General features: G+C 37.5%; 1 protein-coding gene across 1 annotated transcript in view; it reads right to left on the bottom strand.

Annotated features, from left to right (window-relative positions):
* Positions 1-16,608, bottom strand: part of LOC126176568 (dynein beta chain, ciliary) — a 790,269-nt gene that overhangs the window by 168,992 nt on the left and 604,669 nt on the right. Inside the window, exon 66 of the mRNA XM_049923728.1 lies at positions 14,761-14,965. Within this exon, the coding sequence (XP_049779685.1) occupies positions 14,761-14,965 (205 nt within the window). The remainder of the gene's footprint in view (positions 1-14,760; positions 14,966-16,608) is intronic.

Here is a 16,608-nt window from a genome sequence, read left to right as displayed (position 1 = left end):
GGCAGGGAGAGTTGTGTGGAGCAAGTGATGGAGTGGAGGATTAGTTTGGGAGTAGGCAATAGAACAGAGGTAGAGGAGGAAAGAGAGGAGAGAGTGAATGTACGAGTCTTAACCACATCCTTTGCCAGGGTTTAAACTGCCTATCATCATGCCTGATAAATGAAGAACATCAGACTAGGGATGGTGGCTATCGCTGAACCATTAGGTTTTTGGTTACACTATTTTTTTTTTCATCTCCTTTTTAACCTGCCTGTGAAAACTTTTCAATATAACAGGTTTCTGAAATTACTTATTTTTTTCTGTTATTTCCAGCAATAACTGTAAGACATCAAATAAAAATTCAATTATTGTAAGACTCCAACAGACATTTGCATTATATGTTTCAAGACAAGTAGAATCAAAACATCAAATGAAATAGGCAAATAAAAGAAAAATCGATCCATCCACCATTCAATACATTTCCGAAAAAGTAATTAGGGGTTGAATACTACAAAAAATCACCAGTATTCCCCTGATGATTCTAATTTTTTGATACTCTACTCACAAATCATGTTGCAAATAAAAATCATACCAGTATTTGGACATTACAAATAGTCAATTGAAAATGGTGAAAACTATGCTTGGTAAAGACCTTCTCATGTTAAGTTGTCTGTTTCCAAAGGCTACATGCTGATAAAGGCACATTATGTAGATACAGGCAGCAGATCAATTACTTATTATTTTTATTATAAACAATAAATGAACTGTCCAGTTTTCAATTTATTATTGTTGCTATAATTTACTTTCTCTTTTATTATTTCGTAGAAATGGCACATAAAAATTAAGATTTTGTGTAAAATTTGTAGCATTCTTTGTCTTTAATTATTTCAAATGAAAATCATGTTTTGCAGTCAAATATATTTGTTTTTTAACAGGAATTTCAACATAATTGATTTTTTGCTAACAGAAATAAAAAGGCATAAAAAAGAAAACAATTGACAGTTTAGATACTATGCAGAACATATCATTTGCAAGGGATAATTACATGACAATACTTAAAATTTTCATAATGAATTAATCTACAGGCCAATATTTATTGTTTAATCTGTTAATAAACACTCATTCTATGATGTGTTGATCTGTAAGTTGACTCCTCTCATAACAAACAATATAACTGAAAGACAAACTAATCTTCCAGAAGCCACATAACATCCTATGTGGGCTAGAAATGACAAGCCTAGCTTACACCATTGACACTGCTCCCAAAAAACAAAAGGAATGCCTTCTGAATAGTAAAGGATGCTGAAAATCAATCTCTATTTCATTCAGAAACAAACCCCCAGGCTCCACTTGCCCACTCTTGGCTACTACCTGATCATGTGATGCAGATGTTCTGACTTCCTCTCTTTGAAATAAAGATGAATGTTTGCCAATTTTGTCCAAATAGTTATTTAACTCTTGGGTTAAATTCTGTAAAAACCTTTTCTGGTAATGAGGTGTTTCACATATATTTTTTAAAACAGGGGATATTATAGGCAAGAGTTCTGTAATATTTTTGCACTTTCATGTTTAACGCAGTTTCGAAGCTTTTCAGATAGGATTTTGTTTACACTGTGTTTCAAATAGATTTTTATTAATACTTTTTCAAGAATGGTTGCTAGAATAATAACAAGACCTCCTGATATTACTTACTTCTGAAAATCTCCTTTGCAACCTTGTTAAAAGACTTTAAAATATCCAATGTTTCCGAGAATATGTTAATGTAATTCAAAACTTACAGACTACGGATGGTGCCACCCTACAATATACCTGATGTTCAGTTATGATGAGGAGAAACTGCCACACAGACCAGGCGAAAGTATGTCTAGTACACTTCAAGTATACGTGTAGCATCTAATAGGACATGCCATGTGGCAACAGGCACATTATTGTCTCAGCACTGTAGTACCGATTCTTACGTCATGTGTTTGTTGCTCGTTTCTGTCAGCATTGTTATTACAATAGCACTACTCAGTTTTTCCTTTTTTTATTGCAAAGTAAATGAAATTTCTTTAATACCTTGTTTCTTTAAAAAAGTTTTGCTTAAAAACCAAAAATTTTAGGACTACTGCAATGGAAAGCTGATATACAGGTTTAATGACCCTGTTATTAGAAACAAATAAAAAAACTGTTATAATCAATACCAAACAAATACCTAAGAGTACTGGTTATTCAGAACAAAAATACCAGTATCAGCTTTAACCAGTATGTTTTTCCTTTTCCTACTTTAGACACCTTCCAAAGTAGTATACTACCAACACCCCCCCCCCCCCAAGATAAAAAAAAAAAAAAAACTATTCTGACTCATCCTTATGCCATTCCTACTTCAGATCTCTTGCTGTGCGGGTCATATCCCTGCAGAGAATACAGGTGCAAAATCTGCATTATGCATGCACCTGGCATTTACTAGACCCCACATATTCTACCCTACCAGAGGCACAGCCACCTGGGAAAGTAATTATGTTTGATAATGGTAAAATAGAAGAAAAATGTTTGTTTCGTAAATAATTCAGCTTATTTCTCAATATAGTCTCATTTGAGGGATATGCAATTAGTCCAGCAATCCTTCAGCTTTGGAAATATAGGTTGTAACAAACTCTATAAAATACTCATTGGCTGCAACCATCATTTTCTTATTTATGAAAATTCTTCCCAGCAAGCCAAAGTTTCAAGTTAAGGGACAGGAAGAAGTCATTCGGGGCTATGTCTGGTGAATTCAAAGCCCAATTCATGCACTTTAACCATTGTTATCTCTGATGTGTGGAATGGTGCATTATCCTGGTGAAAGAGCACTTTTTTTGTGGGCCAAACTTGGTCTTTTTCAGTCAATCTGAGTTTCAAACGATCCAACAAATAGGCCTGATAGGATCAAGTTATGGTTCTGCCCGTTCCCAAGAAATCTATGACTTTATTCCTTGGGAATCCCAAAAAACAGTGGCCATCACCTTACCATATGGCAAAACAGACTTTGACTTCTTTGGTGCATGATCACCTGCCTTTGTCCATTGTTTTGACTGTCGTTTTGCCACTGGCGTATAATGATGGATCTAGGTTTCATCATCCGTCACAAAATGGTGCAAAATGTCTTGCAGATTGTGATTAAACATTGCCAGACATCATGTTAAAATGTTATGCTGGATGTGCTTTTGGTTGACTGGGAGCAATCATGGTACCAACTTCGTACACAGCTTCTACATAGCCATTTCTCATTACAGGATATTATACAACTGCAGTTGAGATGCCTATGGTCTCAGCAATCTCATGAAGTTTTATTCAGCGGTCTTGGATTACCGAATCATGGATTCTCTCAATGGTTTCCTTTGTCGTGACCTCAGTTGTATGGCTGGCGTGTGCTTAATCTTCGGTGCTTGTCTGACCACATTTAAATTCAACAAAGTAGGAAAAGATAGATAGCTACTCTCGGTAAAAAAGACATGTAAATTTGCATACTGGCAGAATTAAAAGGCACTCACATATTGCTTTTGGCCACAGCTTTCATTAGTAAAGAGAGATACACACATGCACAATATGTGCACACACACACACACACACACACACGACTGCCAACTCTAGCATCTCAGTCATTTTACGTTTAAATTCATTAATCCAAAAGTCTTTAGCAATCTTCAATGATGATGCAGAGTCTGTGAGAACTTCATCCAATTCTGTCTGGAAATTTGTAGCAGACCAACCCTTCAAATGAAAATGTTAAATAACAGCACAAAACTCGTTTTTTTCCATTTTCAGTTGCAGTGGACATACTGACGAATTCTGATGACTGTCAACAATTAACTGTACACTGTTGAAATTCTTTATAGGACCCTCAGAATATTACTTTACCAATCATGAAAGTACAACAAACATGTTTCATTCTCGTATTAGATCTGATGAAACTTATGCACAACTTTCTACATGGGAATGACCAACAATTATCTGTCCACCCGACAGAATGGCCACCACCAAATTGTAGCCAAGAGGAGAGCTAACACCCAGGACAGACCACACTACTGAGCACAATGTAATCAATGTTAATCACTGTTTCACAGCCCACTCCACCTCGATCCTTCCATCACTTAGCAGCTTCTCTGAATTATGTATATAGGAACTATCCTTACAAAAAAATTACCTATCTCAAAATCCTGCTGGCCTCAATCACCACAAGTCCCAGTTCCACATATTGTCCCACACCCCCAACTTCAATCAATGTACAGTTGCACTCTCTTCTCCATAGTCTTTGTCTTACTCTGCTCCCCCTCCCCCCCTCATCCACCCACTCCTCCTTCCTTCCCCTATCAATTCACTCCTCCTCTTTAATTTGTGCCACAAACAACTCACCTGCCTGCACCATTATGAGCTCACTAGTATCACATTCCTATTCCATCACTTAGCTGTATCCTGTTGACCCATACCTCCTTCACCAATCCACTCCATTCTCCTTCATCAACTCCATCTTTCACAACCCATAATGTCAATTCAGCTCCAGCAACGCTACAATGAAGCTGGCTGGGCAACGATGTAGCCATGTGTGTGAAAGTGTGTGGAGTTGGGGAGTGTGTGTTCTTTACCATCTGAAAGTTTAGCAATGTTTCATGAATTGTTAATGAAAGTTTAGCAATGTTTCATATATTGTTCATGTGCCAATCAACCCAAGATTTTACATTACTCTAAAAGAAATGAGGCTGATTAATGACAAAACACTGGAAGATTTCAGAGAAATTAAAAAAAAATGTTGACTATGGTAAAGTGAAATGTTTGAGTATAAATAATTAATGGACGGTGCTGTGTTTGTGGAACTTTGTTTTGGGAAGCTACCATTTTAATACAAGCAAACTGATCTTATTTTTCAAATATGCCTTGTACACAGATGCCATCCTATCATTCTATTTAAAGTTATCCCTTTATCCTGACTAAACACACTGAAAGAAAACAAACAGACATTTATCCATTATGCCTTCTACCATAAATGTTTTTGAGAACAGCCAACAAATTGAATGTGAAATAATATTAAGTATCCTATTAAATAATTAAGGTGATAAATAAGAGGAAGTATCAATGAGCAAATCATATTAGAGACAATGGTAATTGGTAACCTGCAGAGACGAGTGTTAACTGGGCAGCTGACGATAATGCATAATCTTCACTGTCTTTTGTCGAAAACAGATGACATCAGATGATGTTGATGACCTTCGTTTTTGACAGCACTTTCACTGTGTTAGTTTTTTCCATTTAAAATGTGTATGTCTGCACACACACACACACACACACACACACACACACACACACACACACACACACACAAGCAAAGGTTTCCAAAAATCATGACATCCAAATTGCTTTGAAGACTGAACCCAGTACAGTTAAATTCATAGTTAGCAGACCCTAAAGGATAAATATGCTAGTTCTGGTGTCTATGAATGTAATGATTTTCAAATGACTTACACAGGACAAACTGGTACAAACCTGAGAAGTAGGTTTTACAAGCATTTGCAAACAAAGGAAGGTCAGGTCAAATGGCCCTCTGCCTTCGCTGAGCATTTTAAGATTAGTGGGCATCAGTCGCCAACACTTGACAAACTGTGAGCCTTACACTACACTCAGAAAGGCAAAAAGTTAACGCTCCTTGAAGAAATGGAAATGGTTAAACACTCGCATAACATTAAAGAATGGCTTCTCAATGATCAGCAGATAAGTAAAAGTCAATCCTATTATGACTAATTTGTCAATTTTTAAAATGTTCACTTAGCTACATCTGTCTTAATTTTTGTTAGTCTCATTTCATGGCTTTCAACCACGTTTCATTGCACAATTGACTTCTGTTTTTTTGTGGCATATGTTACTAAATCTTCTTGCCTTGTATTGTTACTTGGATGTGTGCTATTTTCTTGCATACTTGTCCCCATGTTTGGGTGCTCTGTATTTTAATTCTGAACTGTGCATATTTGTTTATTTACTTTTAATCCTCTGTTCAATTACTTTCCTACCAGATAATTATACTTCATCTCATGCAGCAGCACACGTTAGCACATATGTTGTGTGCTACTGATTCTGCGGCAGCACTCTTTCCATACATCCAAATTTGACATAAGAACGTTTTGCATTTTCTCATCTTTTCTGCTGTTATTTGTAATTCATTTTACACATCTCCAGTTTTTATTGCTGTTCTATATTATAACTGTTCATAATATCTTAAATTCAGTAATTCCTATGCTACATCTACCTGCACCACCTAGGAGAACTTTTCCAGGGGAAAAACAATTGTCTATATCGCAGCACACACGCTCTAGTTGTCATAACTTATCATTCTGGTCCTTGTACAAAAATCACAAACGTGGCAATAAAATTGTTCTTCTGTCAGGCTTCAAATGCCAGCTCTCTACATTTCCTCAACAGTGTTTTGTGATAGGAATGTCATCTTCACTCCAAGTGTTCTCACTGCCACTGAATTGCTTTTATATCTTCCTTTAATTCAGCCTGGTGGTGATCACAAACACTCGAGCAGTATTCAAGAATGGGTCAGACTAGTGTGCTATATGTGGTCTCATTTATAGATGAACCATACTTTCCTGAAATTTTCTCTATAAACCAAAGTAGGTCATTCATGTTCCCTACTACTGTCCTCATGTGCTCATTCCATTTCATATTGCTTTGCAACATCACACCCACTTATTTAGTTGAAATAATTGTACCAAGCAGTACACTATTCATGCTGTATGCTAACATTATGGAAATGCTTTTCCTACTCATCAGATTTGACTTACATTTTTCTACATTTAGAGCAAGCTGCTATTCATTATACCAACTAGAAATTTTGTCAAAGTCATCTTGCATCCTCCTACAGTTACTCAGCAATGATGACTTCCTGTTCCACAGCATCATCAGTAAACATTGGCAGACTGCTGCTCATCCAACCTGCCAGATAATTTATGAATTTAGAGAATGACAGTGGTCCTATCACTTCTTTGGGGCACTCCTGATGATATCCATGTCTCTGATGAACATTTGCCACCAAGGACACTGTACTTGGTTCTGTTACTTAAGAATTCATCAAGCCACTCACAGATCTGAGAACATATTTCCATATGCTCATAGGTTGGTTAACAGTCTGCAGTGGAGCACAATGTCAAACACCTTCAAGAAATGTAGCAATATGGAATCTGCCTGTTGCCCTTCATCTATATTTCACCAGTTACCATGTGAGAGCAAGCTGAGTTCAGCACAACTAATGCTTTCTAAAACCATTTGTGGACACATGCCCCACCATGTCAAGGTAATTTATATTTGAACTGAGAATATGGTCAATAATTCTGAAGCAAACTGATGATAAGCATATTGCTTTGTAATTTTATGAGTCCATTCTGTTACCATTCTTATATACAGAAGTTACCTGAGCTTTCTTCCAGCCACTTGGGCCTTAGTGCTGGGCGAGACATTCACAGTAAATGCCAGCTATATAAGGGGCCAGTACAGCAGAGTACTCTCTTTAAAGCCGAACTTAGTTTAGGAATGAAACAAACGAGGGTTTTGGTGTGATGTGTTACAATCCAAGCACAATCTGTCACCATGTTAATATATGTGCCAACTTTTACCCTATAAATATCTTGTGGTCACTGTTCTTGAAGTTATTTACTGTGGTGGACCTGCTATGCAGTGCTTCTAGAAAGTGTTGTGACCTCTTGACAACAGACTTCTTTAAGTCTCATGGGGGCAGATGCTGAAAGAGAGCTCAGATCTATTCAAGCTACTAAAACAACAAAGTAACTTTTGAGATAATTCTTCTGTATTATAAATGCAATTTTTCCACTGTACAACTGCATTTACATCTGTGGGTGAACAAATCTCTCTTAAGCTGTACCTCAAAACAGATCACAACATGTATTTAAGTACTGATATGATATTACACAATGACAATCCCTGCACAGTGTGTAGAGACACTCACTCATCATGCCTTGTCGATGTTCTGAGCTGATGTCTTTTGCACACAGTCTTCACATATGCAAAGCAAGGCATGCACTATGATTGTTCCACTACCTAAACGACATTTCTTGTTTCCACAAACAGCTTTTGTTGGCCCGAGTGGTTAGAAATGGACAGCTTTTGTTGGCCTGAGTGGTTAGAAGTGGACATATGTTTCTGCAGAATCAAAATGTCATACTACAGATTCCCCACCTGAGATGAAATATGTCATGAAACCCATCTTACTTGACTAATCACAAACATCACATAACTCTGAAAAATGTCAACAAATAACAATAGTTTTAACTTTCATTCAGTTACTGGCATTTATGAGAGCTTAACTCTCCCCTTTGCATTTTCATTTTAGAAAAAATATCTGTTACATAATTCAGCTTTTTTGGATGAAAGATAGAGAGTCTCTTTAATAGCCTCATTTCATATTTAACATACTTCATTCAACATATTGGTTTACGTCTATTCAACAGTTTATGCCTATTCAACAGTTGTTCATTGCATGCTGTAATCTAGTAAATGACTTTCCAATTGTGCATTTTATTTCTCTATTTGTACTGGAGTTCCCTGGTACATTATCCAGTTAGTTTATACTTATTATTTCATTTTTGTAGCTAAAAATATAAGAGATATTTGCCTTGTTTGTTCAGGCTACATCATTATTGGAATACTCTTACTCAAAGGTAATTGAATTTACTTTGCTTTCAATTCATTGATTACAATAGCATGATTTTCTCAAATTTATTGAGATAGAAAATATTTAAGTTCATTTTACCATAGGGAGTTACATCCTGACATTTCGATCTACACCATTCTCCACAATTTCAAATGTCAAGTCTGTGGTAAGTGAAACATGTGCAGAAACGTAAATTCAAAGAATCATCACTGAAATTTATTGAGATAGAAAATATTGAAGTTCACTTTACTATAGGGAGTTACATCCTGACATTTCGATCTACACCATTCTCCACAATTTCAGATTTCAAGTCTGTGGCAAGTCAAACACGTGCAGAAACATAAATTCAAAGAATCATCACTGCCCATGTACGTATGACCACTTCAACCATGTGACAAACAGTCACTGTACAGTTTCCCACCTCTGTAAGAACTGCTCTTACACTTTCTCTTACAAGAAGATACTGTATGAATGCATTTTTATCTTTTCATTGTGAGCATCTATACAAAAAACAGTTCAGGTCATTACATCTATGGATTCACCTAACCATGGATTAGAGCGTCCATTTCCTGTGTTCAACTACCCTTCTCCTCTCCAATGCACACATAAAATTGGGTATGCCCCATCTTAAATCTTTAACAGCATGCACAGCCTCTAACCCTTATCTTTCTGCATCTCAGTGACAAAGTTTCTCCATAGCATATTGACTCTACCCGGTTACTCCAAACATATGACTCCTTCTTTCATATGTTTTCATCTTTACTTCTTCTAATGCAATAGCTTAAAAATATTTTATTTCCTATATTCATATTACCATTTGTTACTAATAACACTGATGCACACTTCTTCAAGAAGTCTTCATATTCTAATAGAGACTTGTTGTCAATGACTGTCCCTAAGGATCTCTTCATTGCTACTAGATTATAATGTTTATCATTATTCTTTATTACTAAAATGGCCATAGATCACACACATAAAAAATGCAAAAATGCAATACTAAGTGTTTATTTGCATTAAATGTATTTTTTTTCTTGATTTCTTTATACAGATTCTCACTGGATATATTAAGAGTTAGAATCTACAGCTGTGTTGAGCATAAGTTTCAGTTTGCCCTTAATCTTTACAATATACACACATCAAAAAAACTTTTGCATCACCCTGGTTCCCAGAACTCCTGAAGACAGATCTTGCCTGTGGATATTGTATCACAGACACAGTCCCTTTGACTGTTCAGAGATGCCACTGAACATGCCCAAAGATGTAAATTAACCATGCATGAGCAGTGCCTGTTAGACACAGGGGGTCCGACAGCCAATCACTTTCGGTCATTCCATCAGAAAGGAGGTACACAATTCATGTTGTCTGCATTTCAACCATGCCTAGACGGTCAATACCATGGTTTGATCACGTCTGCATTGTTACTTTGTGCCAGGAAGGTCTCTCAACAAGAGAAGTATCCAGGTGTCTCGGAGTGAATCAAAATGATGCTGATCAGACATGAAGGAGATGCAGAAAGACAGGAACTGTCGATTAGATGCCTTGTTCAGGCCACCCAAGGGCTACTACTGCAGTGGATGACCGCTTCCTACTGATTATGGCTCGGAGGAACCCTGACAGCAATGCCACCAAGTTGAATAATGCTTTTTGTGCAGCCACAGAACGTCATGTTATGACAAACTGTGTGCAATAGGCTGCATGGTGCACAACTTCACTCCTGACATCCATGGTGAAATCCATCTTTGCAACCACAACACCATGCAGCACGGTACAGATGGGTCCAATAACATGCCAAATGCATCGCTCAGGATTAGCATAACATTCTCTTCACCAATGAGTGTCGCATATACCTTCAACCAGACAATCGTCGGAGACAGGTTTGGAGGCAACCTGGTCAGGCTGAACACCTTAGACTCATTGTCCAGCAAGTACAGCAAGTTGGAGAATCCCTGCTGTTTTGGGGTGGCATTATGTGGGGCTGACTTATGCTGATCGTGGTCATGGAAGGCACCATAACGGCTGTATAATACGTGAATGCCATCCTCCGACCGATAGTGCAATGATATCGGCAGAATATTGGTGCAACATTTCTCTTCATGGATGACAATTCCTGCCCCCATCATGCACATTTTGTGAATGACTTCCTTCTGATTAACGACATCACTCAACTATGGCCAGCATGTTCTACAGACATGAACCCTAATGAACGCACCTGGTAGAGATTGAAAAGGGCTGTTTATGCACGATGTGACCCAACAACCACTCTGAGGGATCTATGCCAAATTGCCATTGAGGAATGTGACAATCTGGACCAACAGTGCCTTGATGAACTTGTGGATAGTATGCCACAATGAATACAGGCATACATCAATGCAAGAAGATGTGCTACTGGGTATTAGAGGTATTGGTGTGTACAGCAGTCTGGACCACCACCTCTGAAGGTCTCACTGTATGGTGGCACAACATGCTATGTGTGGTTTTCATGAGAAATAAAAATAGTGGAAATGATGTTTATGTTGATCTCTATTCCAAGTTTCTGTACAGGTTCTGGAACTCTTGTAACTGAGGTGATGCAAAGCTTTTTTTGATGTGTATATATATGATAACAAAATCTACTTAACAGCTCACCAATCCTTCAGTTTTAATTCTCTTAATGTAATGTATTAATAACTACAGCCTTTTAATATCATTCATTTAACTTGCTTATTCGTTAGCACTCTCTTATCAGATATATATTAATGTGCCTGTTTATTTTACCTGCCAAAGAACACTGGTATGTCTCCACATAATCTAAGTGTCGCCCTACCACAAAAACTAGGACAGGATAGTGGATGATATTTTGCTTTAAATAATGGGATAATTGAAGAGGAAGTAGTTGCTTGATGGAAAACAGAAAAGGAAGTAATGAAGCAATTACCTGAGACTACTGGCAGAAGTTACTCCACTGAATTTTCATAGGGTGCAAATTCTCCTGGGATTTTGAATTTCTTTAACATGTCATAATGCATAATCCCTTTTCTTGATTGGTCTGCAGGTCTACAGAGAATACTGCTTTTGGATCAGGTAAGCCCAGCACCCTGAAGGGTCCCCCATAGTGTGGAAAAAATTGCTTGTTTCCTTTTTCAAATCAGGACTACGAAACCCTTAACTAATATTAAGTCACCAGAATTTTCATTCTGGAAACATTCCCTAGGCTGTGGCTAAGCCATGTCTCCATATTATCCTTTCTTCCATGAGTGCTAGTTCTGCAAGTTTGCAGGAGAGCTTCTCTGAAGTTTGGGAGAGGAGGTACTGGCAGAAATGAAGCTGTGGGGACGGGTTGTGAGTCGTGCTTGGGTTGCTCAGATGGTAGAGCACTTGCCCACGAAAGGCAAAGGTCACAATTTGAGTCTTGGTCCGACACACAGTTTTAATCTTTCAGGAAGTTTTAATATTAAGTTCTCAAACCTGGAATACTGGTGTAGTTATTGCTTTTTTACTTTTTTTACTTTACACGTGGCTAAGGCCTTATCGACCATACACCTGCTCTACGAGCCTCTTCCAATTATTTCTATCCAGGGAAATTGTTGTCCAATCAGAATTGATGCCCATCCTAGCTGCATCTTCCCGGATATTCTCCATCCACCTAATTCGAGGTCTTCCTCTTCTTCTCTTTCCTTCTAATTTCTTAGTGGATGCTATTTTGGGTAGTCTGTTCTCCGGCATCCTTGCTACATGACCAGCCCAGTTCAGTCTTCTCTTCTTTAACATTTCCACAATGGTACTATGTTTGTACAGCTCCCGTAGTTCTTCATTTTTCCTTATCCTCCACTCCATGACATTTTCATCGAAGATTGGTCCAAATATTTTTCTTAGTATTTTTCTTTCAAATGTCAACAGTTTTTCTTCATCTTTTTTTCCTGAATGTAATAGCTTCACATCCATATAATGCCACTGGTACAATAGTTGACTGATAAAAACGGATTTTGAATTCAGTACTAAGTGATCTCATCCTTAAAATTTTGATACAGCTGTAAAAAGTTCTATTAGCTGCTGCTAGACGGGCGTCTATTTCTATTTCTGCTCTATTGTCTCTGCTAAAAAGACTCCCTAAGTACTTGAAGTGGTCAACTGCCTTGAAAGTGAGACCATTTATGGTCAGTGGTGTATTCTTTTGGAGTTTTTTACTTATGACTAGATATTCTGTCTTTTCTTCATTCACATGAAGTCCAGCTTTCTCAGCTATTTTGTAATAATTTTGCATCATCCTGATTAATTCAGCTTTTGAAGTGCTTATTAAGGCTACATCATCTGCATAAGCAAGTCTAGTAATGTTCTGTCCCTGCAGTTGGATCCCTTGTGGATTAGTTTTGGTGAATTCTCTATCAATCTTCTCTAAGATAATATTAAATAGAATAGGTGAGATGGCATCCCCTTGTCTCAGTCCAGTGTACACCTTAAAATTTTCAGTCTCTCCTGCAGGTGTCTTAACTTTGCATATGGTTTCTTCCAAACACATTTTAACTAATTTGATTAATTTTAATGGTATTTCAAATTCTTTCATGGTGTTTAAGAGTGTCTGTCGGTGTATGCTATCATAGGCCTTCTTTCCATATTCTACTTTGCACTTATTTTTTGTCAATTTTCCTTCGCCATATTGTGTAATTCTTCAGCTTTAATTTCTGTTGAAAGTGGCCACTTAAAAATAACTTTAATACTGGTTCACCAATGACAGTTTTATTCATAATTTCTACTGGTTATAAAACTGTTGACGTATGTGGAAGTTCATTCAAAATAATTTGGAACTCAGGAATCACCTGAGCATATGTTGTATGTTTGTTACAAAAGTATATTCTACACAGACATCCTATGTCTTTCATCTCCTGAGGGTGATATTTTGAAATAGCTACATGTCTTATTCTTTCCCACACTAGAAAATCATTGAAATTATTCCTTGTAAATTACGACCCATTTTCCACTAGGATTCAGCAAGGCCTACTGACATCTTTAAAATAGTCTCTTAAACATTTTATTACTGTAAATGAATTAGCTTGTTTGACAGAATGAAGTTTTATATACGTCTACCAACATTCTATCAGTACTGTGAGTACTCCCCTGGTGACAGCATGTCAGCTACCTTCCATACCATTCCATCTCTTGCTGCAATCTTCAGTGTTACATGAGTTGTCTTCTGAGATTGTTGTGTAAAGAACTGAGATCGGGAGTCATCTACTGACAGTAACAACTCCTATCTTCACTGTCAGTTGTCTCTGGCATAAAATCACCATGTGACTGCAATAAGCTATGTTCTAATTCAGTATATGAAATCTGAGTTCTCCAGAGTACTCAATATCTCTTCTTTAGTGAGACCACATTGGCATGACCTAACAAAATGAGTAATAAAGAGGAAGCAGGGCTGGGGGGGGGGGGGGGGGGGGAGGGGGGGCACATCAGAGAAAATACAACTAGTTACCATATTATTATTATGTTTACAATATCCAGTGTGGAAACCTTTCTGACAATGCATTTATTATCATTTGAAGCAGTATTTGTTAACCACAACAAAATGCAACATATGTACCTTTGTAATTATGATGACAGCTATATTCTAAAAAGGAGCCATGTCAGGAGTAATTGACCTGTCCTGCTATTCTAGGTATTCTTCATGAAAACTTTAAAATTCAGTAAGTTGGTGTACAATATTGTCAACTGTATAAGAAATGAGGGACAGTCAAAGTGTTTGGCGGAGAGATGTTAAAAACTCAATTCGTTATTACAGAAATGAAGGATTAAATGTGTCCTTTGACCTCGTTCACTGTTTATAGAGTTAATTATGCTTCTCTGATATTTAATTAAGAATGTTATCAGACTGCAGATCTTCACCAATTATAACATGTGGCCTCTTTAACATAAAAGGCTACTGAAAGGAATAATAAAAAGAATGCAGTAATTACACCATATTATCTATCTCTGGAGTTAGAGATTTATAAACTTAGAAAATTAGTTTAATGTATAAAACAAAAAAACTTACTGATGCCTGCAGTTAATAAATTCTCATATATAATCTGAGATCTGTAAAGTAGTGACTAGCATTTCAATACTGTTTTAGTAAATAGTTTACTTACTTTTAGTTCCTCTAGATCCGGCCGTTCAGCTTTCACAACTTCTGCTAGCAACTGATCTTCCAAGCCATCCCTTGTGACTGTAAAGTTAATGAGGGTTGTTTGTGCTTGCATCTCTGGTTTATAGTGTGGGTTTGCTAGCTTTGTATGCAAGAGAAGCCGAAATTTGCTATTGTATTCAACTTCCTTATCACCAATCTTAATAGCCCTGTCAATAAATGTAGGTGCTATGATATAAGACATACGACATCTTTTTCAAAGTAAATTATGATGGAAATTCAAGCAAACAACAGAAGATATACAATGTGACTAGGTGAATTTTCCTGACATATTAACTAATAATATTCTTGTCAGATCTGCAGTCAGATCATTCAATCATCTTGACACGATATTTCAGCAGTCCATTGGCCGCCATCTTCAAGTGAGAATGCTGTTTGTTAAAGCTCACAAGAGTTGATGCCTAACGTGAATGGAGGCTCTTTTATAAGTCAAAGGGAACCAACAGTGCCTGAGTGAGAAATTGGCATTGCTACTCTATAACAGCGAAGTGAACACCCTTGTAATGAAAGCTGGTAGAAATGATGACTTGCTGTGGAGTATGTAGCTCTGCCTGCTGAGTGAAAGAGCAATGATTTTTAATACCAGGTACATGAGGATGCCACATTTTACTTAAAGAACAGCCCCCTACAATGCATGAAATAACTTGAGATACGATGGCAAACTTACATGAATTTAGAAGGAAGAAATGATGCCCTCAATTGTAGAAGAGAAATATGATTAAACAAAAGAAGGTCATGGGTTTTGAGCATACCAACTGGAAGGCAAATATTGTTCCTAAAAGGGAAACAGATGCAGATTGCAAGTAAATAGTCACACACAACGTCACCTTTTGTATCAATATATATGTGTCTGTGTATGTGCGGTTGGATATGGGTGTGTGTGCGAGTGTATACCTGTCCTTTTTTCCCCCTAAGGTAAGTCTTTCCACTCCCGGGATTGGAATGAATCCTTACCCTCTCCCTTAAAGCCCACATCCTTTTGTCTTTCCCTCTCCTTCCCTCTTTCCTGATGAAGCAACCGTTGGTTGCGAAAGCTTGAATTTTGTGTGTATGTTTGTGTCTATCGACCTGCCAGTGCTTTCGTCTGGTAAGTCACATCATCTTTGTATATAAAAAAACAAAGATGATGTGACTTACCAAATGAAAGTGCTGGCAGGTCGACAGACACACATACGAACACAAACATACACACAAAATTCAAGCTTTCGCAACAAACTGTTGCCTCATCAGGAAAGAGGGAAGGAGAGGGAAAGACGAAAGGATGTGGGTTTTAAGGGAGAGGGTAAGGAGTCATTCCAGTCCCGGGAGCGGAAAGACTTACCTTAGGGGGAAAAAAGGACGGGTATACACTCGCACACACACGCATATCCATCCACACACATACAGAAACAAGCAGACATGCTATATATATATATAGAGGGAAACATTTCAAGTGGGACAAATATATCTAAAAACAAAGATTTTGAGACTTACCAAACAAAAGCGCTGGCAGGTCGATAGACACACAAACAAACACAAACATACACACAAAATTCAAGCTTTCACAAAAAACAGTTGCTTCATTAGGAAAGAGGGAAGGAGAGGGAAAGACGAAAGGATGTGGGTTTTAAGAGAGAGGGTAAGGAGTCATTCCAATCCCGGGAGCGGAAAGACTTACTTCAGGGGGAAAAAGGACAGGTATACACTCGCACACACACACATATCCATCCGCATATACACAGACACAAGCAGACATTTGTAAAGGCAAAGAGTTTGGGCAGAGATGTCAGTCGAGGTGGAAGTAAAGAGGCAA

This window comes from Schistocerca cancellata, chromosome 3, assembly GCF_023864275.1.
Source record: "Schistocerca cancellata isolate TAMUIC-IGC-003103 chromosome 3, iqSchCanc2.1, whole genome shotgun sequence".
Classification (NCBI taxonomy): domain Eukaryota; kingdom Metazoa; phylum Arthropoda; class Insecta; order Orthoptera; family Acrididae; genus Schistocerca; species Schistocerca cancellata.
This window is presented reverse-complemented; position numbering and strand designations above follow the sequence as displayed.